Source organism: Anabrus simplex, chromosome X (genome assembly GCF_040414725.1).
Source record: "Anabrus simplex isolate iqAnaSimp1 chromosome X, ASM4041472v1, whole genome shotgun sequence".
Taxonomy (NCBI): Eukaryota; Metazoa; Arthropoda; class Insecta; order Orthoptera; family Tettigoniidae; genus Anabrus; species Anabrus simplex.
Genome location: NC_090279.1, coordinates 170694680 through 170722214, shown reverse-complemented (window position 1 = coordinate 170722214; position 27535 = coordinate 170694680). Strand labels below are relative to the sequence as shown.

Sequence of the window (27535 nt, the reverse complement as noted above, 5' to 3'; positions counted from 1 at the left end):
TGTTCAAGACAACTACTGATATCTATATTTAAATCACGATACAAGCTATCAATTCGGACCTAACCGGCCGTGTGGCATTCGGCCTGCTACCTCTGGTGGTACTGGGTACTAAATATGCATTGATAGCTTGGATGTAGCGGCATTTCATGAATTATGGCAGCGTACGTGAGGAGTAACTGCTGCCTCCTTATTTGTATAAAGATGGAACTCCCGCTTCAGCGAGCAGGCCGGGAATGGGGCTAGTATGGAAAGCACCCATTGCCAGCCTTACTCCACTATGGTGAATACTGCCTAAAAGGCTCAGTGCAGATTTTGATGCTGAGCCATAAGCCGCACTTCCATAGTCAATTCAGGAGAGGACCGTTGCAATGTAAAAACATAGCAGCACCACACGTAGTGCCGCTGAGAAATTTAAACCGTGTTAAGTCGCTTCATTCAGGCAACCTTCAACTGACAGATGTGGGGGTGCCACGTTAGTCTCTTATCAAAATGGAGACCCAGGAATCTGCAGATGTCTACCACTGGTAAGACAGTTTCGTAAGCAGAGCTCTGGTTCATGATGCAAAAGCCGACGTCAACAGAAGTGTAAAACTGAGATCTTTGCCGCTGAAAATTGAAAACCATCTTGCAGGGCCCATCTGTCGACTCTGTTAATAGCTTGCTGTAGGTGTCTCAGCAAATGCCAGCTTTCCAGAGCTGTAATGTAGAGCCAAGTCATCTACATATAGCAATGGAACGACTGCGGGCCCAGCAGCGGCAACTATGCCGTTGATGGCGATTGTGAACAGCTTGACACTCTGTACTGATCCCTGAGGTACTCCATTTTCCTGTACGTAATACTGGGAAAAAGCATTCCCTACACGGACTCGAAAGAGCTGGAGGGACATGAAGAAATCCCCACTGGTGTAGAGTGGAGAGAATCGCATATTGCCAAGTAGTATCGTAAGCTTTCTCCAGGTGCGACTAGTGTTCCTTCCGAAGAAAGGCCTCCTGAATGGCGCTATCCAGTCTGACCAGATCAGTGGCAGACCGATGAGAGCGGAAAACACACCTTCCTTTGCCATGGCCCACACAAGATGCTGGTTAACCATATTTTCATATAGCTTACAAAGGCTATTTGTAAGGCATATTGGCCTATAACTATCCAGGAGTTTTGAATCTTTACCTGGCTTGTGAATTGGTATCACAATTCCCTCATGCCATTGAGATCGCAACACACCCTCAATCCATACTCTGTTGAATATGGCTGAGGATATCCTTGAGACATCTGTCACTCAAATGCTTCAGCATTTGGTTGTGGATTTTGTCCGGTCCAGCAGCTGTGTCTCTGCATAGCATGAATGCACTCCGACTCCCATTTCGTGATAGGGACGTTGTAGGGATGCGAAGCACTAGAGGCAAAAGAGAGATGGTGTGCCTCTGCTTCGTGCTTAATTGGAAGAAATGCAGAGTCGTATCTCCCAGATCTGGATGTATGTGCGAAATGTGACGCGATGTGGTCTGCAATGACTGAAGGTATCATAACTGTATCTCCATTAATTGAGATTTCGGGGACTGAGGGCACATTCTGTACTCCGACAATACGGCGGAGTTTTGTCCACATCTGTGATGAAGTATGTGCCGTCATGGAAGACATTTCCCACGTAGTTTTCTTACTTTCTCGAATCAAAAATGGGACCTGTTCACGGCGAGGAATACTGGACGTGGAAGGAACTGTTTCCTCCGCAGGAGCCACAATTCCAGTAGTAATGGAAGGAACATGGTTGTCAACACACTCCAGCGTATCATTGGCCATCATTGTGCGTTTGGAAACTCGGGCCAATATGCCCGCCGAAGTAACCAGTGCTTTGGTATTTTGGATTGTCTTTGATTCAAAAGAGAGAGAATTATCGGGAAGTGGTCACTATCACAGAGGTCGTCATGTACTTGCCACTGTGGCAGGGAAACTAGCGCATGGTTGCACAAAGTGACATCTGGGTGTGAAAATGTGCCATGTGCGCTGATGAAATGTGTCTGTACCACTGTATTAAGCACGCAAAGATCGAACAGGTTTATCAATCGCTCGAGCATCCACCCCTAACAATCCCAAAGTCTGTTACGTGTGTTCGCGTCTCCCAGCATGAGGAAAGGAGGTAACTGAGCGGACAAATCTTGTAATGCACGCATTTCAATATCGTAGTCTGGTGGTATGTACACGATCCATACCCGTTATCATTACTGGCAATGGAGTGCAAACTGCAACTGTGTCTAGTTGAATTCAGAGTGGAACTTCGTCACTGAAGATATCTGAGCGAACTAGGGTACAAACGCTCCTAGTCGCCGCGCCATCCACAGCTACTCTTTCTTTGGAATAAAGACTATATCCTCTCAGTCGTGTCATGTCCAGGTCTCAAACAAGATTCCTGCAGACAGACTATGGAGGCCGCATAGGATATCAATTGACGTAACTTAGCTAGGCAACAGTGATAACTATAGTGCCATTGTGTGGGTTGGTAGTGTTACGAAATTAGAACAATTGCTTGCCCTCCTTTCGGTCAGCTATATGCCAGTTTCCGCCATTCTTATCAGTATTGTCATTGTCCACGATAATGAGTGGTTCTATCTCAATTGTGTCCTTAGAAGAGGGAGACAGGGTGGATGGGCTCTCCGCAGACATCGTCTCATTGATCGCGAGCGGTGGACCTTCTTCCTGGAAGAACTTTGTTCCCTAGAAAGTGATCGAGTAGAGGGACATCGTGTTCCCTCACTCTTGCCCACAGTTTTCAAACACTTTGGAGGAGGGCTGGCAGGCTCTTTTGGGGACCCTGGGACCCCCAGTCTCGGAGAAGGTTTCTTCTCCAAACGTGTAGGGGAACATTTAGGCTTTCATTTCTCCTTTTTCGGGCTAGTTAAAGGATGGCTGGAAGGTGATTTTCCAGCCTTTGTTGAGGTAGTTTTTTCCCCCGCCCTTGTGAGGGATGACTTCCCAGCCGAATGTGTCTGGGAAGAGTTCTTCCTGGACGTCTTTGGGAATGACGTGCTTGCCGAATGTTGAACCTGTGGTTTGATGATTACTTGCTGGGTACTTGATGTTCGCAGAATTGATGGTGGGACAGAGGGTACAAAACTAACAGGAGATAGTCGTATAGTAGAGGCCTTCTCTCCAAAGGAGACTGAGAATTCCGGAGGAGCCATTGATTTATATTTCTTCCATGGCTCTGGATAAGAAAGTTTATCCAGAGTCTTAATCTCCTGGACCTTTTACTCCTTTTTAAATGTAGGGCATTCCTTGGACCAAGGGGGGGGGGGGGGGGAGGGGGTGCTCCCGAGAGCAGTTAATGCACACTGGAGGTGGTGTGCACTCCGCACACCAGCATGCACCGCTTTTCCACATGTCCCGCATATTGTTGATCCCTGGCAGCATGGCGAGGTGTGGCCAAATTGCTGGCAGTTGTAGCACCTCATAGCAGAAGGAAAATATGGCCAAACGGTAAAAAGAGTGTGTGTGAATGTGTGTGTGTGTGTGTGTGGGGGGGGGGGTTATCACAATAGTTAAGTGCTCTACAGGGCAGAGAATATTTTTGATCAACTGTTATTTGAACAAGAAGAAGAAACCAGTTAAAAGGTGCCTTCAAAAAATCTGTAAACAGTCTCCCAGTTCTACAGTACCATCAAAACTTTATGCGCAAGAACTCTTTCACAAGTGGCACAGTACTGGTTCTGGAATTAAAAAAAAAAAAAAAAAAGTTTTAAGTCTCACTGACATAGATAGGTCTTACAGCGACAATTGTATAGGAAAGGGCTAGGAGTGGAAAGGAAGTCTGAGTTAAGGTACAGCAGAATGATAGAATATGGGATGCAGAGAACCCTTACATTTAACAGCAGACACCTCTAGATGATTTGAAGGCAAGTGTATGGCGCACACTATTAGTGCCTGAAGAATTATTGGCCAGATATGTATCCAAGACGCACTTTTTCCTCCTGATACGATTCTGCTTATGCAGGTTACTGAACACAATTACTTTCGATCGTTATATTCACAACATTCTCTAACCATCTTTTACCGAACTGGCTGAAACATAAAAAGGTATAGCTATTTCCAGCAGGATGGTGGGCTGGCCCATACGGTGCACAGCTCTATGCGATGGTTGCAGGAAGGGTTCCATGATCAGATCGTCAGTGAAGGCTATTTATTTAATTTATTCATTCTGAGCATGTATATATAGCTGGCGAGTTCAGTTTTGTTTACTTTCTACAAGCGTAATCATGCCGCTTCTTTGAGAAGACTAGGTCCGCTCGCCATCGCAGGCACTGGGCTCACTGTCGCTGCTTCTGTTCTCTTGTGCCCCAATACTGAGCCTTGAAGTTTTGAAATATACTCCCTGTATTACCAATGATAATGCGTGTTTTGGTCAGGTTTGTATTAGGGAACTCATCAATTACCAGTCTTATCACTTCGTGAGATGTTGCATGCTCTTAATTAAAAACACAGAAATTTACAGCAATGAATATATAGTGAGCTAAAATTGAACCTACCAGCTTCAGCTTAAAACCAGCGCTCTAATACTCGAGTTACTGTCTGACACAGACTACACTGAACATTTCAGTTGCAGAAGGTGAAGTGCAATTTCCATGACAGAACATACGCTTTCTGAAGTACGTAAACTCTTTATATAAAGTTTCAATCTATTTAACACAGAACACAAAATCAGAAAAACTGAAGCAGCCATACCTGTTGTCTTTGCTTCGATTCGGCCGCTCGCGTTCACACCTGACTCAGATTCTTTTTCAGCAGTCATCTTCCTGAGGACTGATGTGGGAGTAAATGCCAGAGGAGTAGGAGATGAAATATGTTTTGCAGGCGAGGAAGAATCTAGCTTTCCACTGCTGTTGCTGTTAGCAACACTATTTGGCACATTAGGGGAGAGGGACCTGCAAAATTAAGAGAGCATTTCATTTACTAGTAATAGTCATAAAGAAGTATGTAACACACAAGCGTAATATTCAGGACCAAGCCCATATTTTGTACTTATCACTCCCCAGAAACAAGCTAATTTTATTTTGAAGAAATTCTTCCTTTGTACCAACCCAATGGATTTTTCAAACTTGTGATTTGCCATCTGAAAGTGCAGTCCCCTATATATAAACCCCACTTCAAATATTATGAATACATAGTGTGTAAGTATTGCTATACTCTGTATCAGAAACAAAATAAAAATCCACAGTTCTGACTCTTCACGCAAGCAACTCGATGTTGAAAACATCCTAGGAATATGGGCTATGAACTTTAGGTAAATAAAATATAATAAAGTATGAGAATTTATTCTTTCTTTATTCCTAAACATTACAATCCTTTTCTTAATCATTACCGAATAGATTAGCAATTTGCCTTTTCTACCACTACAAGCGCTAATATGAGTCAAGGCAGAGTTTCACTTAAGCCCTTATAACTTCATTCAGTGTGGACATAAAAAAAAAAAGCTTGAGGGTATTAAACCAAGGAACACATTACAGAAAAAATTATGTAAATACAGTGCACTCCCGATAATTCGTGGTAATTAATGCACGCACTTCCGTGAATTATCGAAAACTGCGAAGTATCTGCAGTCTTTTTTAAGCCTGGTTAAAACAAAACCATAGGTTAAAATAATGAAATGTATCAAGCAGAAAATAATTACAACGCTTCACATTGTATTGTAAGACACACTAGAGAAAAATTACAAAATGCCATGTGGATTATGCCAACATTCGTATCTAACGGAAAAAAATCGGTCATCACTTTCTGTTTCTTAGACGATTGTTTATTTTTTCTAACTTTGGATCGCACATTTCTCAAGAAAATAATATCTGAAAATGAAAATTGATCTCTATTTTCTATGTAAGAGATATATCATTTGAATCTCAGTCTTCCTCACAGACCGTCAAATTCCATACATTATCCTCCTCACTTTCATGTCTGACACCATAATCGTCCTTATGGACGTCTAACCACTCAATGTCACTTTCTTCTGCATCTTGGCATTTATCCAGGTTTTTCAGTAATGATATCATCGTAATGAGACTACACTGCCCGTTTGAAATATCATAGTCACCTAAGCCGGCAAATGCTTGCTCTTCACCTAGAACAGATTTCTATGATCATGCGAGTGTAGCAATGGTAATTTTGTCCCATGAATTATTGAATGTATTTTAGTGTACCATTTGCCACCAAGGTAGACACCTCATTTGCAAATAAAGAGATTTTGATTTGATTTTGATTTGACTGCATGAAAAGCATCCAACAAACTGAAATCCTTCCAAAATGTTGGAATATCGATGCCTTCTTCAACCAATTGCTGTAACAGAGATGACCTGTAGTAGTTCTTTAACCCATTGCCTTGCAATGACGGAAATTTCCGTCATTGTCCGCGGGTTGCCATAAATGCAATGACGGAAATTTCCGTCCACCCTCTTTATTGCTTTGTTGACGTTTCCAAGGATACATATCGATATTTATTTGCAATCCCAACATGTCTACGAGATGTTGGTAATCGTATTTCAGCTATCTTTGCCCTTCAGCTACGTATTTCGCCGCTAAAGAGTCTAAATACGATCGAGTAAATTGCCGCGTAAAGCTTTAGTGAAGGTAAAGTCAACGTCATGGCCGAGTCGGATGAAGCTCAAATATTACGTTTTTTGGAGGAAAGCGATGTCAGTGACAGTTTTTCCGGTGAAAGTGATACTGAATTACTTTCAAGTGATGTTAGCATTAGTAATTCCGAATAATTAGATGACATTATTGAAGAAAATGAAGACGGGAACGCAGGTGGGCGTGTGCATAACCTAGAAAACTGAACGTGTACACAAACAGACAATGTACCAAATAATATGTGGTGTAATCTTCTTGCTACCACAAAGTTCAGTTCTCCAAGCCCCATAGTTTTTCTTCTGCTGAAAGAAGGTATTGATCCGGTTTGTCAGTCTTGTATTTATTATTATTATTATTATTATTATTATTATTATTATTATTATTATTATTATTTCCTTATGTCCAACTAATGAGCGCAATTAAACTTATTTAGCTGATGTCGTTGACTTTTCCTTCTCCCAAAATCTCTTCATCTTCTCACTGTGGCTTTTCTTGCGAGGTCTGCTATGACTGCAGAGGAAGAAATCCCAAGGGAAAGAACAGGGGTGAATCCCGCTATGAATGTGATAAGTGTAAGGTGGCACTGCATGTATATGAGTGTTTTAAGATCTACCACACTGTGTTGAACTATTGTTAGAATGTGAACTGTGTTTCAGTGTGTTAACTTCCTGTAGCAAAAGTGATCTCTTTTAAGTCAGATTAAATTGCAATCAATGTATATTTATTTTCAAGAAAAATTGCAGTTCAATGGGTTAAAGCAGCAATAACACCTTGGTCCACAGGTTGAAGAATAGTAGTTACAATAGGGGGAAGGTTTTTCAGGCAAATATCACCTTCTTTAAGTTCACTTTCGTGTGGATGAGAAGGCACATTGCCAATCAAGAACACTGCTTTGATTGGCAATGACTGCTTAATTAAGTAGGCCGTCACTTGTTTCACAAAATGATTGTGAAACCAGTCCTTAAATATCTGTGTCCATCCACGCTGCCTTTTGATAGTGGTAGTGCAAAGGTACAAACTAGTTTAAAACAACGGGGTTTTCTGGATTTCCCTATCGCTAATAATTTTAATTTATGACCACTTGCGTTAGCACACACAATAATGGTTATTCTTTCCTTGGATGTTTTGTGGCCTGGGGCTTGCTGTTCTTGTTGCATCACTAATGTTCGGGACAGTAAACATTATTAAATGTTAAACAATTAATTTATTGAAAACACTAATTCAATACTAGTACAGTCTTTAGGACTATATCACTGTCATTATATTAAGTTTAAGTAGGTACATGCTTCACCTGTCATTGCAGGCATCATCAGCCATTAATTCTAATTCCAAGTCAGAGCTCTGTGTGGATGCTATACTAGGATTATTCATAAATCATATTTTTTATATAACAATTTGCACTGAAGTACAAGAACATTAAGGTCATAATTTGGAGGGAATAAGCCGTTCACGTCTTTAAGTTCTAATGTGACGTCCCACTTATGTTCACATCCAATGGAAATAATACTAAGTGTCAACTCTCATAATGCTGATAATGAGAACGGCGTGAAACAAGTGGAATTTAAAACATCTATACATTTTTTCAGCCTATTGGGAGATTAACTTGTACTAGAACTACCGTATTTACTCGCGTATTAGACCCCTTTTTTCCCCACTTTTACAGCCAAAAATAATGAAGGGGGGTCCAATATGCGATAACGTCAAAATTTTGTGCAGCGAACACATGACTTCTAGGTTATAAAGAGCTATAAATTGTACGTGTAAACATTCTATACTATTATTTAACAAACTTAAAATGTATTTAAGTTATACTGGCTATTTTCATCGGAAGGCAGTATTTCTAAACATAAAAAGACAAAAAATGGTGAACACGACTTTTAGGCCTACGGTACATATAAAAGTCCGTTTTAGTTACTCATATCACGTCATTCGTTAAATCTCATTAATTCCTCTGGTGAGGTTGACGTCAGGAAGGGCATACGGCCGTAAAAACTCGCTACGAAGATTCGTCTCGCTTCATACTCGATCCCATAGAAGAAAGGGATAAGGGTATCGTGTTATCATATAATTAAATATTGATGCAAAAGAACTTGATGGCCAGTCATTTGTGTCTGTCAGTTCAGCAGAAGGCCTACCACACAGTAAACTTGATCACTGCTTTCATTTGAATTATCGCCTTGCGCCGCCAACTTCCCTGCCTTGCTACCGGCGTGTCGGCATTCTAAGTGAAGTCATCTTCACTGCTATCTCTCGTCAGTCGCGTCAGCCATGCTTCATTGTTCATTCTCTTTGAGCCATGCACTGCAATCAAGAGCACACGAGGTCCCGTCTTTTTGAACCTTTCAAAAATAATTTCGTTCCCGACTATAGAGTCTAAACAGTGTATATCTATTCCCAGATGGTCTCTGATATTCGCAGTTGGTGTATATGCAGCAGAAGCCACTCCTTCCGAATAAAGTCGTGCTGTAGAAGGCATGCCAAACCATCAGCTGATAACTAGCGTATGTTACGAGTTGTACTTCCGAATGTAATACATAGTAACTGGAAACATTCTTTTGATAACTGCGGCTGTTGAAACACAGACCCTTATTTTTAAGTATATTTCATGCTTGTTCTCTACATTTATCACATCATTATTTGCGTAAACAGCTGTCCATGAGATAAGACAGACCACATTGTTTAGGTTAGGTTAGTGCCAAAAGTTCGATGAAAAAAAAAAACAAAAAAAAAAAAACAAAAAACAGGAAAATATGCCGTATTTATGGATATCTACAGGTGTGGTGGTAATGCATTTTATTATTATAATGTTTAATTTTGTACGTTCGTTGTCTCTTTTTTTATTAACGTATACCCGGGCATGTTTTGTTTGGTATCTCCGAAAATCGTTTAAAGTACGTGGGGACATAAAATTATTATTATTTGTTAGGTACGTTGGCGAGTAAAACAATCGTTTTTTTAGTTGAATAGCTTTTATCACGTTTTAAACTTACTTCTCTCCAAATATTTACCTATATTGGCCCGAGTTACGAGATGTTAAACGACCACTTTGTTAATGATCTCGGCTGCTGTATAAATAGCAACAACCGCGAATATTTCTCAACTAAAGTAAACTCGTTTCCTCATCCCGAGGTGGTACAGCTCTTTTTAGACACACCCCCAGTGGAGGGGAGTTACATGTACCGCTTTTACCGCATATCAACCTTCCTGCCATTCGTGAATCTGGCAGTACGGTACCGGGAATCGAAGTCAGACCCCGGAAAACAGCAACTTCTTGTGCTAACTATTACGCTGGCGGACATTATTAACTACAAAACACAGACATATAGCATGATCTGTGCGACGTCATCAGAGCTGCAGTAGACCTACGCTAAAGAGGTGGACATTTCTTAACTACGAAACACAGATGTAACGCATGGATTTGACGCGTTTTTCATTGCGTAGGTCGTACGGACGAAACTATTCACAAATTTGTGCAATGTCATCAGTGCTGCAATAAGACTTGTACCCGCTTCGAAGCGGAATCGTCATCGTTCTCTGACGAATTACGTTGGGGGTCTTATAGGCGAGATTTATTTTTTTCATTTTCTTCGTCTCGAAAAGCCAGGGGGGGTCTAATACGCGAGGGGGTCTAATACACGAGTAAATACGGTATTCTTAAAAACTATTTTTTACAACTATTTACACTAATGTGTAGAACATAGTGATTCTGGAAGAGATGGCGCACCGGGTGAGATGGCGCAGGGTAGGCCAGTGCGGCAATCACCCGCTAGATCGCTCGACCACTGCTGTGTACAGTGTGTACGCGAGAACAAAAGCTGTGTTGGATGTGACATGGTGTGAGTGATTTCACCTGAAATCCTGGATACTTCTGGCAAGTACGTCTTCTCTACCTTCAAAGTTTTGCTACGGCATGATATAAAAGCCCACTGACTGGGTTGTTCAAGCTAAATTAACTTTGCATTGGCACAGACGGGTGACTAGGTCAGTCAATAACTATGCTAATGTAATGCACATCATGTTGGACCAACACAGTTCCTAGGGCAGGGGTGTGCAATCTCTCCCCAAATGTCGGGTGAGATGGCGCGCTACATTTCCGGGCGAGATGGTGAGGCATTCTTTGAATTTCCATTTAGGTGTAAAATTTGTTTCCATTCTCCGATCGGCTTGTAAATAAAATATAAAATATATTTTATAGCCTATATGTATTTTGTTTAATTCTATGTCATATTATACGGAGAAGAGGAAGCAGCCACAGCCTAATCGAAGTTCGTGGTACATGCCTTTAATGCAACTTTAAAGCGTAATATCTCTAACAAGAGATCTCGGTGAGCGAAAAGAACAAAGTGCAAAGAAAAATTGCAACCATTGCCACAACGGGAAAGAGTAGGAAAAGAGGAAAACCTCATTCCAATTAAGCAGCCAAAATGATTCAAGATGGGCAAAATAATGCAATATCTGATTGCAACAAGTATGTGGAGTGCTGGGAGTACTATTTTTTTTTTTTTTTTTTTCTGGGGGTTTTACGTCGCACGGACACAGATAGGTCTTATGGCGATGATGGGATAGGAAAGGCCTAGGAGTTGGAAGGAAGCGGCCGTGGCCTTAATTAAGGTACAGCCCCAGCATTTGCCTGGTGTGAAAATGGGAAACCACGGAAAACCATTTTCAGGGCTGCCGATAGTGGGATTCGAACCTACTATCTCCCGGATGCAAGCTCACAGCCGCGCGCCTCTACGCGCATGGCCAACTCGCCCGGTACGGAGTACTATTAATTGACAAAAAAGAAGGATGATTGGATTAAGTGCACCGTCTGCAACAAGTGGGTGCATGAATTGTGTTCAGTGTATAAGAACTTGTGTAATGATTGTGGACGAGAGAAAGTAAGCAAACACATATCCTATAAGGACTGAGAGATGAATCTTCAAGTTTAAATAAATTGATTTATTAATGACCAAGGAATAATAGACAAGTGAGTGTAAATAAGGTAAATGTATTAAACCTGTAATCATAGTTTACTTCTTAATTTCTTCCCTCCTTAGCATATCAAGTACATAACACCAACTCACCCAGACACTACGGGAGAGATGGCGCAGGTGACACACTTTCAAATAAACAATCTCTTTCTGTAATCTACTTATTATAAGACCATTTCATTTAAAAGGCAGTGAGGAGAGATATCAGGAATGACGTCTAGCATAAAAATAAGCTAATCGAAATGTTGGTGAAGACTTGCTGCACGATCATTACAAAATGTGCGCCATCTCTCCCCGACTTACTCTATGGTACAATTTGGAAATGAACTGGCCGATCTTATCTTAAAGTTCCAATGGGACGCCCTACTCATGTCCACGTCGAATGGAGATGATCAAAAATATCAACACTCATAATGCCGATAATGGGATGGCAATTTTAGTCTATTGGAATCATAACATTTCCTTTTGCATTTGTAGGAGATCAAACATGTTCAGCTTCTATGGTTTTTGGGATGGCCCAAATATTCTAGATAGTTTTTTTTTTAGATAGTTTATTGCTTCCACTATCAAGTACAGGAAATGTACCCTAGGTATTGTCAGTATTAATAAAAATAATCTATAGACAATATCTCAGCCATAATCAGTCATTAGAAAAATTATTTTAGGTACCTATATTAGGTCAGTTTTTGAAATACCACATTCTAGATACACGTCTACACTATAAAATGCTTTTTTCCTTAAAAATTGTCACAGTATCCTGTTAAATGCACTATTGTCTAATGTTCGAATTGGTACTGGAAGCTTATTGTACATCTTAAGGTGTTTATAACAGTGGCTGTTTGTGCTTTTACTATAGATCAACATCACTTTCTTGAAGGCGAGAATCACTATTGAAGTGGAGTGCCGGTTGGATGGCAAGAATGCTGGTAGAGAGCTTGATCGAGTTTCATTAAATAACGGATTATTCCATCTCCGTATAAACATTCTGTATGTTTATGTTGTGAAGCTTTTTAAAGTTATTCCGTGTAAGCCTGAAGAGGAGTGCGTGCGGCTAGTGAGTGTGTTGAAATCTGTGGAATAAAACAAAAAAGTGTGCAAGTGCTATATTAGGATGGTTTATTAGTGGATTTAATATTCTTGACACTTACCCTTTAGTCGTTAGGAGGAAGTCAGATTGTGTTGCTTGTGTGGGGTGGTCCGACAGTCGCTTTATCTCTGCTTCTCGTATTGTACGGGTGTCTTGTTGGCCGGGAGTGTGCTGGGTGGACTCGGGTGGGCGGGGCGTTGAGATCGCTATTGGTGCAAGTGGCGGAAGAGGTGTGGCTGGGCGAGGGGGCAATGGCTGCTTTTGATATATGGATATTAATGCTGAATGTATAGTTGAAGATTTTTAAAAAATTATTACGGTTTATGTTAAGAGATGACAATAAGTTAGGAATTTGTTCCATGATCGGGCTCTTTGTTTCAATGTCATCATTTACGATTTTTATTTTAATTGAAGCGTTGGTCTAAAACGATGTAGGCATTTTCAATTTCAGTCACTAGACTACCTTTATTCATAATCTTTATCGAACACTTGACCCATTAGGTTACTAAGTGGATTTACGTCCGGCCCCGCGGTGTAGGGGACAGCGCCTCCGCCTGTCACCCAGCGGCCCCGGGTTCGATTCCCGGGTGGGTCAGGGGTTTTTAATTGTAAATTATTAATATCCCTGTTCACTGGGTGTTTGTGTCATCCTTACCGTTCCTTTCCTCGCAATCAACACTCTACACTTCCTCCATTCCAATTACATGCAGGTTCACATCACATGGTGCAAGTAGGGGCAAAAGATCTCTGTAGGTCGACAGCCCGAACAAATAGCATAAAAAATAAAAAAGCAAGGGAACAGGAAGGATTGCAACCACTATCGAGGTATCTCACTGATTAGTATACCAGGCAAAGTATTCACTGGCATCTTGGAAGGGAGGGTGCGATCAGTCGTTGAGAGGAAGTTGGATGAAAACCAGTGTGGTTTCAGACCACAGAGAGGCTGTCAGGATCAGATTTTCAGTATGCGCCAGGTAATTGAAAAATGCTACGAGAAGAATAGGCAGTTGTGTTTATGTTTCGTAGATCTAGAGAAAGCATATGACAGGGTACCGAGGGAAAAGATGTTTACTATACTGGGGGACTATGGAATTAAAGGTAGGTTATTAAAATCAATCAAAGGCATTTATGTTGACAATTGGGCTTCAGTGAGAATTGATAGTAGAATGAGTTCTTGGTTCAGGGTACTTACAGGGGTTAGACAAGTCTGTAATCTTTCACCTTTGCTGTTCGTAGTTTACATGGATCATCTGTTGAAAGGTATAAAATGGCAGGGAGGGATTCACTTAGGTGGAAATGTGGTAAGCAGTTTGGCCTATGCTGACGACTTAGTCTTAATGGCAGACTGTGCCGAAAGCCTGCAGTCTACTATCTTGGAACTTGAAAATAGGTGCAATGAGTATGGTATGAAAATTAGCCTCTCAAAGACTAAATTGATGTCAGTAGGTAAGAAATTCAACAGAATTGAATGTCAGATTGGTGATACAAAGCTATAACTGGCGGATAATTTCAAGTATTTCGGTTGGATGTTCTTCCGGGATGGTAATATAGTAAGTGAGATTGAATCAAGGTGTAGTAAAACTAACACAGTGAGCCCGCAGTTGCGATCAACAGTATTCTGTAAGAAGGAAGTCAGCTCCCAGACGAAACTATCTTTAGATCGGTCTGTTTTCAGACCAACTTTGCTTTACAGGAGTGAAAGCTGGGTGGACTCAGGATATCTTATTCATAAGTTAGAAGTAACAGACATGAAAGTAGCAAGAATGATTGCTGGTTCAAACAGGTGGGAACAATGGGAGGAGGGTACTCGGAATGAGGAGATAAAGGCTAATTTAGGAATGAACTCTATGGATGAAGCTGTACGCATAAATCGGCTTCGGTGGTGGGGTCATGTGAGGCGAATGGAGGAGGATAGGTTACCTAGGAGAATAATAGACTCTGTTATGGAGGGTAAGAGAAGTAGAGGGAGACCACGACAACGATGGTTAGACTCGGTTTCTAACGATTTAAAGATAAGAGGTATAGAACTAAATGAGGCCACAACACTAGTTGCAAATCGAGGATTGTGGCGACATTTAGTAAATTCTCAGAGGCTTGCAGACTGAACGCTGAAAGGCATAACAGTCTATAATGATTATGTATGTATGTATGTATGTATGTATGTATGTATGTATGTATGTATGTATGTATAAAAAAAAGTGTATTTACAATCAACAATGTTCACTAATAGATTAAAATATCTATGTAGTCATTAAAATATACGATATTAGGTACACTGATGTGATGGAAGCACGAAAGTCGTATGTATTTGACTGTATAGTTTCATAAAACGCTCATCAAAATATGAATAGCACTGTTTCTTGATGAAATAAAACGTTCATGAAATGTTCAATGAAATAAGCATAGTCCCCAAACTGACTGTAAGGACCTGTATTTACAAATATTTCCAAAATTTTCAAGTCCTATCTTTTGAAACATTATTTCTGGATCTGGCAATACTGTGTGTGTTTGCTCAGAAAACCACGACTCTTGCTTGGGAAACTCAGTCCACTTACAGAAGAAATCTATGATTTTTGACAAACTAAACAAATTAACTGAGTGAAGAATTTCTTTAGTTGAAGAAAAAGTGAAATGATTTGGACGTATTGAAAACAATAATAAATAAATAACCAAATAGTCAAAACTAAGGAGTTAAATACTAGCAACAGAGACCAAGGAATATTCCAATTATTAGTAATGGACTAGGTTAAGAACAGTGTAAAACACTGGGATCTGGATGAAAACAGTGATGAATGAAGAGTGGTGGAAAGGCAGAGCAAAATGGAGGCAAAGCACACATGCCTTGAGCTCACTACATACAAGGGAAAATGATGAAAGTTGCCTGAACCCTTTGAGAAAGTAATACTACTGTCATTTTGAATACAAACCAATACAAAGACCCACTTACTGTTGCATCTCCTGTCTTTTGCGGTAATTCTCTCGTTGTTCTTCCAATTTCTTTTTGATGAGCGCCGACTGCATTATATTCTGAGTATGAACAATCAACTCTCTAGGCGACGGCACACGTGGCAGGACTGCAAACAATTTATTAACACATTTACATTAATTTACAAAAAGACTGAACAGAAATGAACAGCTATAATCATTTGAGAAAAATTCTAATGAAAAAAAGCTGTGGTGGGAGACATTCAATCCTTCAAAGAATGAAATTATTAGAAAAAGAAAGAAAAGGGCCACGAGAGGTGTGAAAATGAAAGACCCGCTACGCCTCACAAGTATTGAGCAAGGGAAGTTGGATAGGAATGAAGAAAATCAGTAGACTGGCACAAGAGCATGCTCCTAAGGTGACAGCTTCTGGTAAGTGCTTTCAGTTGCCTGCAATGACAGGCAAGCAATGCAGTAAAGGTCTTCTATGCTCCCACCCACAGGTAGAATTCTCACATTTAAACACCCACAAAAAAGGGTCATTAACTTTGTCTGGAATCAAATCAGTGACCTTGGGAACAGAAGGCCAACAAATAGACAAGATGAAGGTGGAGGAGATTATTAACCTGGAACTACTACAGCCCACCAGACATTTTCTTTGTTCGTTGCTAGGCTGTGTACCAGTCTGTGATATGATGTCTCATAGTGCAGGCTGCCTTGGAAATTTTAAAAAACTTAGTGCTAATGGTTGAGGTAAACTTACAGTAAGCAGTGTCAGTTTACTTCATGATAGTAATTATGTAGCTTTTGTATTTTGTGACCAGTGTCTCCTGTATTGTTTATGGATTTAACTGATCAACAGTGTGTGATGTTCTGGTTGTGAGGATAATTTAACATACAAATTTCTTTATTCAAGTCCCTCTCAACATGTAAACAGAACTGTATGGACCTTCATCCGTGTAGTTCTGTAATGTGTTCTGCGCGTATGACTATCCTCTCCCCTTCTTGGTATGGCTGAGCGGATACGGATGGCCTTGGTGAGTTTTGGGGGTAGCCACGTTAGTAGTTTTTGCCTGATCTTTCTACGCGACAGACGTGCAATGTAGTCTCCGGTATTTTTTCCAGGGTTTATCCCGGTTTCCACCCCCTTTTGGGGAGAATTTTGTTAAGGTTTTATTTTTACCACTATTAACCCTGCTGGGATGTAAATTTTATCCTTTTATAGTTTGATCTGCATTCTCCTCCAACCTCCCATCCTATTCTGGTATTCCGGTTAGTATATATCATATTCTTAGATGTGTTCTTTTCTTAATTTCATTACTGACCCTTTTCTAAAACTCCTTTTCCTTCTGGTTTGTGGATTTAAAAATTTACGAAGGTCAGTAATTTTCTGTACGCCTTTCCGTTTAGGAGGTTTTCAAACTTGTACCTTACCATTGTAATTCTGCATCTTTAATTTCGCAGGTTTTAATTCTGCGTATGTCAGATACCACTCGTATTATATCATGTTTTATGGGAAATCTTGCCCAATTCTTAGACTGAATTATTTCATCTTCACCTTAAATACTGAAAGGGGTTTCATGTATTTTACCAATCTGTTGGGGAAGCTAAGCTTGGAAATGACTATCATTTAATGTAAAGAAGTACCGGTATGCAAAGAGAAAAATGAAACCACCTTTATTGCGGTGATCGGTCACATGTTTTGTCCGCATGTTTTATGTTTTTTGGGGGGCCCCCTTGGTGACCATTGTTTGATGTTTTGTTTAATAAAAGAGTTGGGACTGATGGGATTTGGTGGTGTGACACGTAGGTCTCTATTTCATGCGAGATCTACCCTGCATATTCCGGTTGATATTTAATTACCTGTTACTATTTTCATCTTAAGTTTTGTTCCTGATTATCTGCGATAATCTCTGTTGTAAACTTTACCTTCTACGTATGAAAATATTGAATTAGGGAGTGTGCTCTACTCCCTGTGAACTTCGGCCTGGTGATTTTAAGGTGATACTGTTGTTATTGAATATCACCTCGCTGGTTGACCTTCTGTATTAAGTCTTTGATTCTGCTGATTTTGAAATAATACGTAGTTTAGTAATTGGGAGTTTTCACTCCATTGCATGACCTTGTGCCTTGGTGTTAATGACCTTATGATCAGTCCTTGTCTAATCATCGGTTTCCTTTAATTAATTTCGGGATTTCCGCCCTCTCTTCCTTGTACGGATTTCAGCTCCTGTGATACTTTAAAGGTATTTACTCCGTAATAAGGTTCTGGTTTCATTTCTCTCCTTATTTCCCTGTTAATTCTACCTATTAGTTGTTCCTTTCCGTATCAAATATTTTTCAAAAAAAAAGACAACACAGATCATTTAACCTTGTAACCTTCATATACCTTTATTAAATTTTATGCTCCTAATACTGTGTTATCCTTTGAGACAACGTTGGTAATTATACTCTGAAATTGGTAAGTTGGTACTGATATTAAGAGGTCACATTGCGAGATCCACTCCTAGCTCGCTCTCCACTTATTTACCCATTGAGGTAAGTTGTTTTTGCATGCTAATTTAATACTGCCTTTGAATTACCTTGTGCTTGACGACACCACTGTGGAAATTGTGTTGTGGGTGTAAGTGTATGATGTGTCATTCTTAACCTAACCTGAAACTTGTACTGAGTATCTTATTTTGCTTACCTAGCCATCGTAATACCCTGATTTTAATCTTCTGAGGCTAGTGTGTTTGTGTTGCATTTTTATTTGGCTGATCCAAATATCACAGTGTTTTTAAGTTAACCTGCAACTCAGCATGTCTCAGGATTATGTTGTTTCAATTATAACTCGCCCTTGTATAACAGTATGCCACAGTGCTTCTGTGGAGTGACTAAGATTGGGGCTTAAATGATTCCTGTGCTCTGAGCCCCCTACTTCTGCTCGAGTTGTGCGTCACCCAGTTGGTCATTGTGGCATTATTTGATTGTACTTATTTGTGCCGCTCGTTACTACGTTACTGTGTCTATACTTAATTGTGTCCGCTATATGCTGCAGATTACTGTCATTATTTGATGTATTGATATCTCTCCATGTATAAACGTGTGCCACTTACCACATACGTATGTGTTATTACTCCCCCAGTACTAGCGCAGCATCAGTGTTGTATTTGATCCCATTTTATATATAATCGACGGTCACTGTGTATCATTATCCTAACCTAACCATAACTGTATCTAACTGTATCAAAATCGGCCGTCACAATCATATGCGAGGAATGTTCCAGCCTCCTCATGATGCAAGGATGAATATTTTACCAGAGATATATGCCATAGTTTTCCCCTTATATTTTGATCTATTCTTATACGTTTAGTATTACTGCAGTAATTATTTTGTGTGAGAATGTTGATACAATATAAACAACACACACATTACAAAAAAAAACGGAACTATACAGATATGCCGTTTAGCCACACCGAGTCTATCCAGTAATCAGCAAAAGCTATTTCCTCTTTGCTTGCTTGAATGAGGTCTTGAAGTGTACATTGGACAGGGCATAGTTGACATACTTGTGTGGGGTGGTTTGTTACAGCCCACCCTTGCAATCATGAAGTTCTCTGTCCCCGAGTACCCTATCACCACTTCTTGAGGTTGTCCTTCGATCTTCCAGTACCATTCCTGAAACTTAAGTGACCTCCAAATAGCACAGCTGAGCTGATCTCCAGGAGGTGGAGATTCATGAGCCATCCACTCCAAAAGGTGCTGTGTCCTACTTCACCACAAATCTCCGAGTCCCGTTGCTGGTGATTTGTTTAAAGTGGCGGAGATGTTGAGGAAGCTCTTTCTTCATTTTTAATCTTTTAGGAGGTGGTGGAAGTCCAAATAGAGGGAGCCTCCATTTCTCCGCCTTTGTCGTCTCTTATCTTGCTGCCACTCCCTCCAAATATCAGGGCGAGCGATCCCAGCAGGGCAGTAAAGTTTCTCGGTACGGGTTGCTTTCAGTCAACCTACAACTACTCTGCAGGTTTCATTCCAAGCTACATCCACCCGCTTTGTACGAGTTGAACTTAAACACACAGAGCTTGCGTATTCTACTGCAGAGAAACAGAGCCAAAGCAGATGTCTTAACTCTTGTTGGATGTGCGCCCCACTCTGCCAAGCAAAGTTTACAAAGGATACTGTTCTGGGGCGAGTTTCGATTCACATTACATTACGTCCACGATCTCAATATAGATTGATCAGTCTTATCTTCTGGCACTAATATCCTGTAACAAGCCTCCAAGTATGTCCAATCCAGGCAAATAGTCTCACATGAATCTAAACCAGTCTTCATTTAATAAATGTTATACATTATACAAAGTGTCGAATGGTGGAATATCCCACAACTGCTTCCTATTATGTAAGTCGAACCTCAACACGGAAATGAAAGTTATAAATTATGAACTTGACTTAGTCGTGACACCTCCATGAGGGTCGTAGGTTACTGTTGTCTGACTGGGTTATGTTAAGAGTTTGCTTGAGTTGCATAGTGACCTTAATACTTATTACTGTTAGTGTTAAATTACCAATGCTAACAGCTAGGTTACTGTTTGCAACAAAATTATTGATAGTGACTGGTTAGGTACTGGTTACTTGAAAACACTGTATGTGAAGAAAAATTGTGAAATGCATAAATCATGAAATATATATTCATTCTCAACATAGATTGATCAGTCTTATCTTCTGGTACTAACAGATCTTCAGAAACCAGGCTTCCTGAAGGTGGTTATGGGCAATAATGATGCATTAGTTAATTATTGACCATCTTATCTCCTGACTGATCAGATTTTGTGATATTAACAGTTAACTTTGATTACAGTTATTTTCGAACCGAGTTTGCCTAGGTGAGGTGGAGCATGGAAGTATTCAGTGCGATTTTTTCTGGGTATCTTAATGATCTTTGTAACAGTTTCTTGCCTTGAAATTACATAATCATCATTGTTGACTGTCTCCAGTTGCCCGTGGTGTACGAGCCCCCTCCACCTTTGTATGTCCAGGAACCACTGTTCTCTCGTAATCTTCTCCCAATCTTGTACTCTCTCCTAGACATCTTTCTTCACCAGATCGGTCCATTTTTCTCTTAGTTTACACACTGGTCTTTCCATTTACTTCTTCATATTCCCTTCTTGCAGTCCTGCTTTTTTTTTTTTTTTTCATGGCCAAACTACTTCAGTCTTGCTTTTTGGATCTTATGTAGTAGGGAGTCTCCTTTCCCACCTTATTTTTTCAGTCCTGATCTCGTCCTTCCTGTCTCCTGAATCATGGTGCATAGGGACTTCATTTCTGCAGCTTGGAGTTTTGAGTTGTCTTGTCTCATTAACATGGTATTCTCCAGGCTATACATGAGGATGGGTGTATAATAGGATTTATATAGTATTGTCTAATTTTTTCTTCTTTTCTATCAGTTTTGGTCATTTATTTAAGTCTTTCTCTTAATTCTTGGTTGTAGAAATCGCTGGAAATCAATGTTGAGACAGACGGGAAGAGCTATGATTATTTAAACTTTTTGAATTCCCTTATATCCAGAGGCAGCACAATTCTGAACTCTGGACACCTAGGGAATTCATATTTATTTTCCTCTGCGACACCACACATGCATATGAGGGGTACAGAAAGGTGGGGCAATGGACTTGTCGTCCCCACTTCATTACAAGTCATTAATCTCATATTTGGTCTGTATTGACGACAGTGATTACATATAATTTAAAAAAAATATTTGTTTAATGTCAACCTAGTCAATACTTGCAATTACCACTATTGTGGTTAAATGATCATAAATAATCATAATAAATTTCAATTATTTATGATCATTTAACCACAATAGTGGTAATTGCAAGTATTGACTAGGTTGACATTAAACAAATATTTTTTAAAAATTATATGTAGTCCCCGCTTCACTCGGGAAAACATATGTTCACATAGGGAGCATTCCACATATTGGCAGCCCTGAAAGCACTATCATAGGATACCTACGTGGAGGAGTTGAGGCAGACTGTGACATCAATGTCGATAAGACTACAATTACCCAAGGAAGGTTTGGATAAGAAAGATGTGGAGAAACAAAGCCAGAATCAGATGAGAAGCTGCGGTCTCCACACTGTTGCCTCATCTTGTGAGTCCTCGGGTGACTTGAATGAATCATCAAATTTTATAACAAAATATTGAAATATCAACACAGTACAGTTATATTTCACTACGTGTAATAAAAATTAAATTTAAAAAATGCAAGTGTGAAAGTCGCAGAAAGAATCTAGGATCAGTCAAAATATACAATTCAAAATAACTGCATGAGTGGTCATCCTGAAAAAGACCAGTTTAAAATTAAATGCACAGTACTCTAATTATATACGGAAGTGAATTAATTTTCAACATGCAATTCTCAAGAACTATAAAATCATAGAATTCAGAACTTAATTTCTGAAGAAAATTCATTTGAAGGAGGAACCAAGATGCAAGTATAGCATTCCATCAAAGAGGTTCAACAAAACGGATACATGCATCACAAGAACTCAAACTCAAGTCATACGAAGTAAGTTTCCCTAACAGCAAAAGAAAAGTGAAAACAAGACATCAAATGGAAAAGATGATGGAAGCAACAATAGTTTCGCCACCCCCCTCACCTGGATGCTGAACTGTAAGCGTGTTTGGATTAGTGGTGAGATTCGGAGAGATAACAGGTGGCGGTTGACAGTACGCTGAAACCACAGCAAACACATTATCTGAGAAAATCAATCCAAAAGCCAATTAATAGGTCATTAAACTATTATTTTTGCCAGAACACAGTCCCTGTAACAACTGAATGGATGATTATGTACATTTCTAGGCCCTTTGAATAACATGTAATAAAACTTCTGTCAGCTTAACGACTACATTAATTTTGACTATGACAGATGAAAATTCAATTTTAAAAAAAATTATTCGACATACATGTCAGTAGCACAAATGTAGCAACATTACAGCTGACAAGATGCTTGATTCTTTTGACAAGACCAAGGTGTTCAACAGTGCTAATGGACTTTATTTATAAAAGAGATTAAAACAGCAGGCTGCAGTACCCATCTGATTTGCCACTGTGGATTTTGAAAGTTATTCATGATTTTGTATTGAAAGTCCGAACATTTGAGCATAAAAATCCTGTTGCGCCTATGAGCGACTATTATTAATGTCCATGTTGCGCGATTTTCCTCACTTCAGTTGTCCTAAAATTGGACATTCACAGTTATTGAGTGAAGTTATTTGCGAGTGTGCTGTTTCTGTATTCTTAAATAACATAGCCACATAAATAACAAATCTTTGAAAGACAGAAATATGATAACGCAAAACACTAACAAAAAAGTGTGTGAAATTATTTATCTTCTACAGTATTTACTACCTACCGTTAACATTATTTTGTACGGTTTTTCCGCTGAGGATGGATACGTTCTTCACTGAATTTCTTTATTAAGGTGTAAAGTGTGATTCAAATATGTTTATCGAGTGAATGGCTATATATTTAAACAGAAATTTACAAGACACTTAACGTGTGCTGTAATGAACAATCTTTTTTCAATGCCAGCGAAGCAGCGCTCGGCGGTAAAAATGGGTACTAGGCCTATTTTTCAAAGTAATAAACTTCATTGTTAGGTTCCATATTGAGTTAAGACTATGCTTAAAGTAAATACAAAATTTTAATATTCCACTTTCTCAATACTAAAAAATCATTTGACAGTAAAAGACATAGTGATAAAATAAAGTAAAATACTGTGCAGAAATGAGAGAGGATCTAGAAGGATGGGTTGGTGGTGGAATGACAGACAAAAGTGAAAAACCGTGTATGCGAATTATGATAAAAGTAACAAGTGTTCACACTGACAAGTAAAATCTTTGTGAAGTCATGTAAAAAACTCTTGATGAGATAGTCTTTGGTTGGCAGTTACTCCTGTGTTGCGCAATTAAAATTTATAACTAATTATATGCTTCTAGAAAGTTCTAGATGTGAGTTCCACTTTAGCGTAGAGGGAAGAGTTGTCCGATGAGACCAGCATAAGACTGAAAGTTGACAGAGTTGGACATGTTCTATGGTGGAATGAAAAGCTTGCTGTGTTAAACAGAAGTAGTCTCAGTTCAATCGGAACCCCAATGAACCTTGCGCTGCGTGGAACAAAATTGCTGTATTGAATGCAACTTACTGTTGTAATTTGGCTAGGCTGATGAAGGTCCACAGTGGACCGAAACTAGTACCTATTAATATCATTGTAATGTTTTTGTAAAACATCAAGTGATTTTTTTAGTATTGAGAAGGTGGAATATTAAAATTTTGTATTTACTTTAAACTAGGCCTATATCACTCATATCGCTGTACTGGGAAGGCATACTACCGCAGTCATAGTAGAGGGCGATGCCTCGACTCACCAACCGGCCCCTAAAAGTATTGTTATCTACAAGAATTAAAATGGAGGCACTGTAAAACTCAAATTTGCCACCACTTTCTGTGTTGCTATCGGCTGGCTAAGGCTGCCAGATTCATTGAAAATGAAAAAATCGTGCAGTTTAAAGTAGTCGCGGCGTGCGCCGGGTATGTTTTAATTAGTCACAGGGTTATTAATTGCGTTATACCACGTGATGTATGTAGGATGCTAGAGGCATGTAGATCCTTATATTCCACTTCATTACTTTGTGAATCTCAATTCAATACGGACCATATAATGAAATTCTTAATGTTGAATATTCATGATATACGCGATGAAAATAAAAAGCACAAATTTTACGTCATTTAATTTCACTTTTCCTTACATCTCATAGTAATTGGAAAACCTTCAATGTCAGATCTCTTATTGCAAGTTAATGATATACGTGGATATTACGGCGATAACCTGTACTTCGATAAAGATTCCGTAGACCATTCATGAACAATAGGTTGGAGATCCCCCACAGGGTGCGGCTTGGACGATGTTATAGAGGTTAGAAATTCAACATGGCACGCCTCGGACGATGTCACAGCAGGCTAATGTATGCTGCCAACTTAGAAATTAGCTTAAAAACCACTGAGCTCGATAGCTGCAGTCGCTTAAGTGCGGCCAGTATCCAGTAATCGGGAGATAGTGGGTTCGAGCCCCACTGTCAGCAGCCCTGAAAATGGTTTTCCGTGGTTTCCCATTTTCACACCAGGCAAATGCCGGGGCTGTACCTTAATTAAGGCCACGGCCGCTTCCTTCCACTTCCTAGGCCTTTCCTATCCCATCGTTGTCTTAAGACGTATCTATGTCGGTGCGACGTAAAGAAAAAAAAGCTTAAAAACCAGGCTAGTTAAAAGATTATTGGTCTGGCTTGGGTAGGTCCTGCTTGTAAGAGGACAACCCCCCCCCCCCCCAGAACTGTTGGAATTAACCAACGAATGTTAAAATCCCTGACCCAATCATGACCCTTCGAACTGAAGGCCAACACGTGCTAACCAATTAGCCATTGAGCCGGACATGCTCATACTATACACCACTATCACAACATTGCAATCATGATATACAAGGTAATGAAATGGAATGTAAGGATCTACCTATTCAATACAAAATTATGTGAGATTCTTAAATCACCACATGGTCATTTATTTCATGGTACCAGTTTTTGCAAATGACTATCAAGCCATACACTTGTAAATAACATTATTCATCTATTATACAGATATCCATTTCAAGTTATTTAGTATATTTTAACTATAAGGTCTAACATGTCAATATCACTTCATATATCTTTGTAAACTCCGTATGGCTGATGATGGCAATCACTTTTCCAAAACTAATACCATGAAATAAATAACTATGTGGCGATTTAAGAATCTCGCATTATTTAGTATTGAATAGGTGGATCCTTATATTCCATTTCATTACTTTGTACATCATGATTGCAATGTTGCGATACCGTTATGCATAGTATGAGCATGTCTGGCTCAATGGCTTAGCACGTGTTGGCCTTCAGTTCAAGGGGTCATGATCGGGTCGCAGATTTTACCTTTCGTTGGTTAATTCTGACAGTTCGAGGGTTATGAATGTGCGCCAACTTACGTATTAGGATTAATCTTCGAAAGAGCCGCATTTTCATAAGCACGTAGATCGCCTATCACGCGACAACTCTAAAGATCTGTACCCAGCTTGAGGCCACACGACATTATTATTATTATTATTATTGTTATTATTATTATTATTATTATTATTATTATTATTATTATTATTATTATTATTATTATTATTATTTACAAGACAAAAAATGCCCGAATACAGTGCCCATATATTATTTCGCTTCCTCCCTATTTTATGTCGCCCGCATTTATAGTTTTCCCGCATCCATTTTCATTTTCCCCCTCCCCCTTGAAAAATATGCATCGAGGTTTTTACTGTATTCTCAACTGGGCCATCAAGGAAGTCAGATTTACAGCTCAGGTTGCTTTTTTATGCATAAGATTTGAAATTTACAAATTCAGTTTCTACTAGCCTTGAAGTCTAAAGTTACTAATCTGACAGGATTGAATAACCTCTACATGTCTAAGAATTTGAACCAGGAACAAATTTGAAATTCCAGCCAAATACAGAACAAATTTTCCTAAAAATTTCCAAAACTTGCTGCAATAATAACTTGCCAAATGTAACTCACCTCAGAGAGGTTAGTCTGCAACAAAAACTACTAATGCAATTGAAGACTAAATGGAACTGTGAAATGATGATGATATTCAAAATACATTCACAATGATAAAATAATTAAGTTGTATAAAAGCCATGGACCAAAAACTCTATAAAATTCATTTTTAAAATGAAGGGTATAAAATGAATGACAGAAAAACAGATTTAGTTCTAAATGAGGTACAATACCATTACTTTCTTGATATGAAGAAAAGTTTATCTATGTCAGTATACATGAACAAATGCAACACAAATTTGAAGATGATTGTGTAGCTGATCGTGGATACTGGAACCAATTACTTAAGTCAAGGAGAGTGGCATCAGATTAGTGTAAGGTGAAGTGTACCATGATACTCTAATATTCACTGTAGCAAGGAAATTAGTACGTAAAATACCTGTTCACTGAAATTCATGAATCAACTAAGATTACCAAAGATCATTTTAGAAACATGCCAATTAAAACAAAAAACCACTTGAATAGAGTAGAATCAATGTTATCAAGCTAAAGGAGAAAAGTCAGAAGGCGAGCGTGGTTCACAGAGGCAAGAGTTTGATCCATCCAATTAATTCAAAATAGAGATCATACAAAATCCTCTCCCTTTACGAGTGTTTGATGCTGTATTTAATTTCATTCACTGAATACATGTACGAACATTAAAATGACAATCTGAACAGCCCAAACCAGACAAAAAAGAGGCAAGAAATGCATACCTGTTAAACAATGGAAGATAATCTAAAACAGCACAGTATTATCAAATAAAGTCTGACCCAGGTAATTGGAATCCAAACTAGTATGGTGCGCTTACAAGAAACTTTTTAGGGAGGAGGTGCGAGGTGGCATTGACCTAGATATTAGGCCCCTTTAAACAAGCATCATAATCAACACTGTTTTTAATGTTAAAATGTACTTATGACTACTGTAGTCATGTTTATATATATATAGCCTCACATTTAAAGGACTTCTCCTTTGTGAATGTGTATTTATATCATTCCCCTACTGTACTGGCTTGTGCACTTGGAGTTGCCACATCACAGCTTAAGTTTCTCGAGCTTTGAAGACTTTTTTTTTTTAATCTGTGGCTTGTGATTTATAATTGCTTGGGTGGGAGTCATTGCATTAATGTATTCAGTTTTTGTTGCAATCTAAATTGTGGAAGATCACATGGAAAGGACGGATCACATGTCACTTTGGTTAAATAAAGAAGAGAAGTTATGACAAACTTCAAACTGTGGGTTTTAACAAGGCAAAACATACCAATAATGAACAGGGTATGA

At 39.2% G+C, this 27535-nt stretch overlaps 1 protein-coding gene across 3 annotated transcripts in view; it reads right to left on the bottom strand.

Moving 5' to 3' along the window:
• The window catches only part of LOC136886364 (eukaryotic translation initiation factor 4E transporter), a 427031-nt gene that overhangs the window by 60185 nt on the left and 339311 nt on the right, over positions 1-27535 (bottom strand). For all 3 annotated transcript variants that reach the window (XM_068230726.1, XM_068230727.1, XM_068230728.1), the window contains 2 exons: positions 15615-15741; positions 4712-4911 (listed from right to left, as the gene is read on the bottom strand). In XM_068230726.1, coding sequence (XP_068086827.1) covers positions 4712-4911; positions 15615-15741 — 327 coding nt within the window. The remainder of the gene's footprint in view (positions 1-4711; positions 4912-15614; positions 15742-27535) is intronic.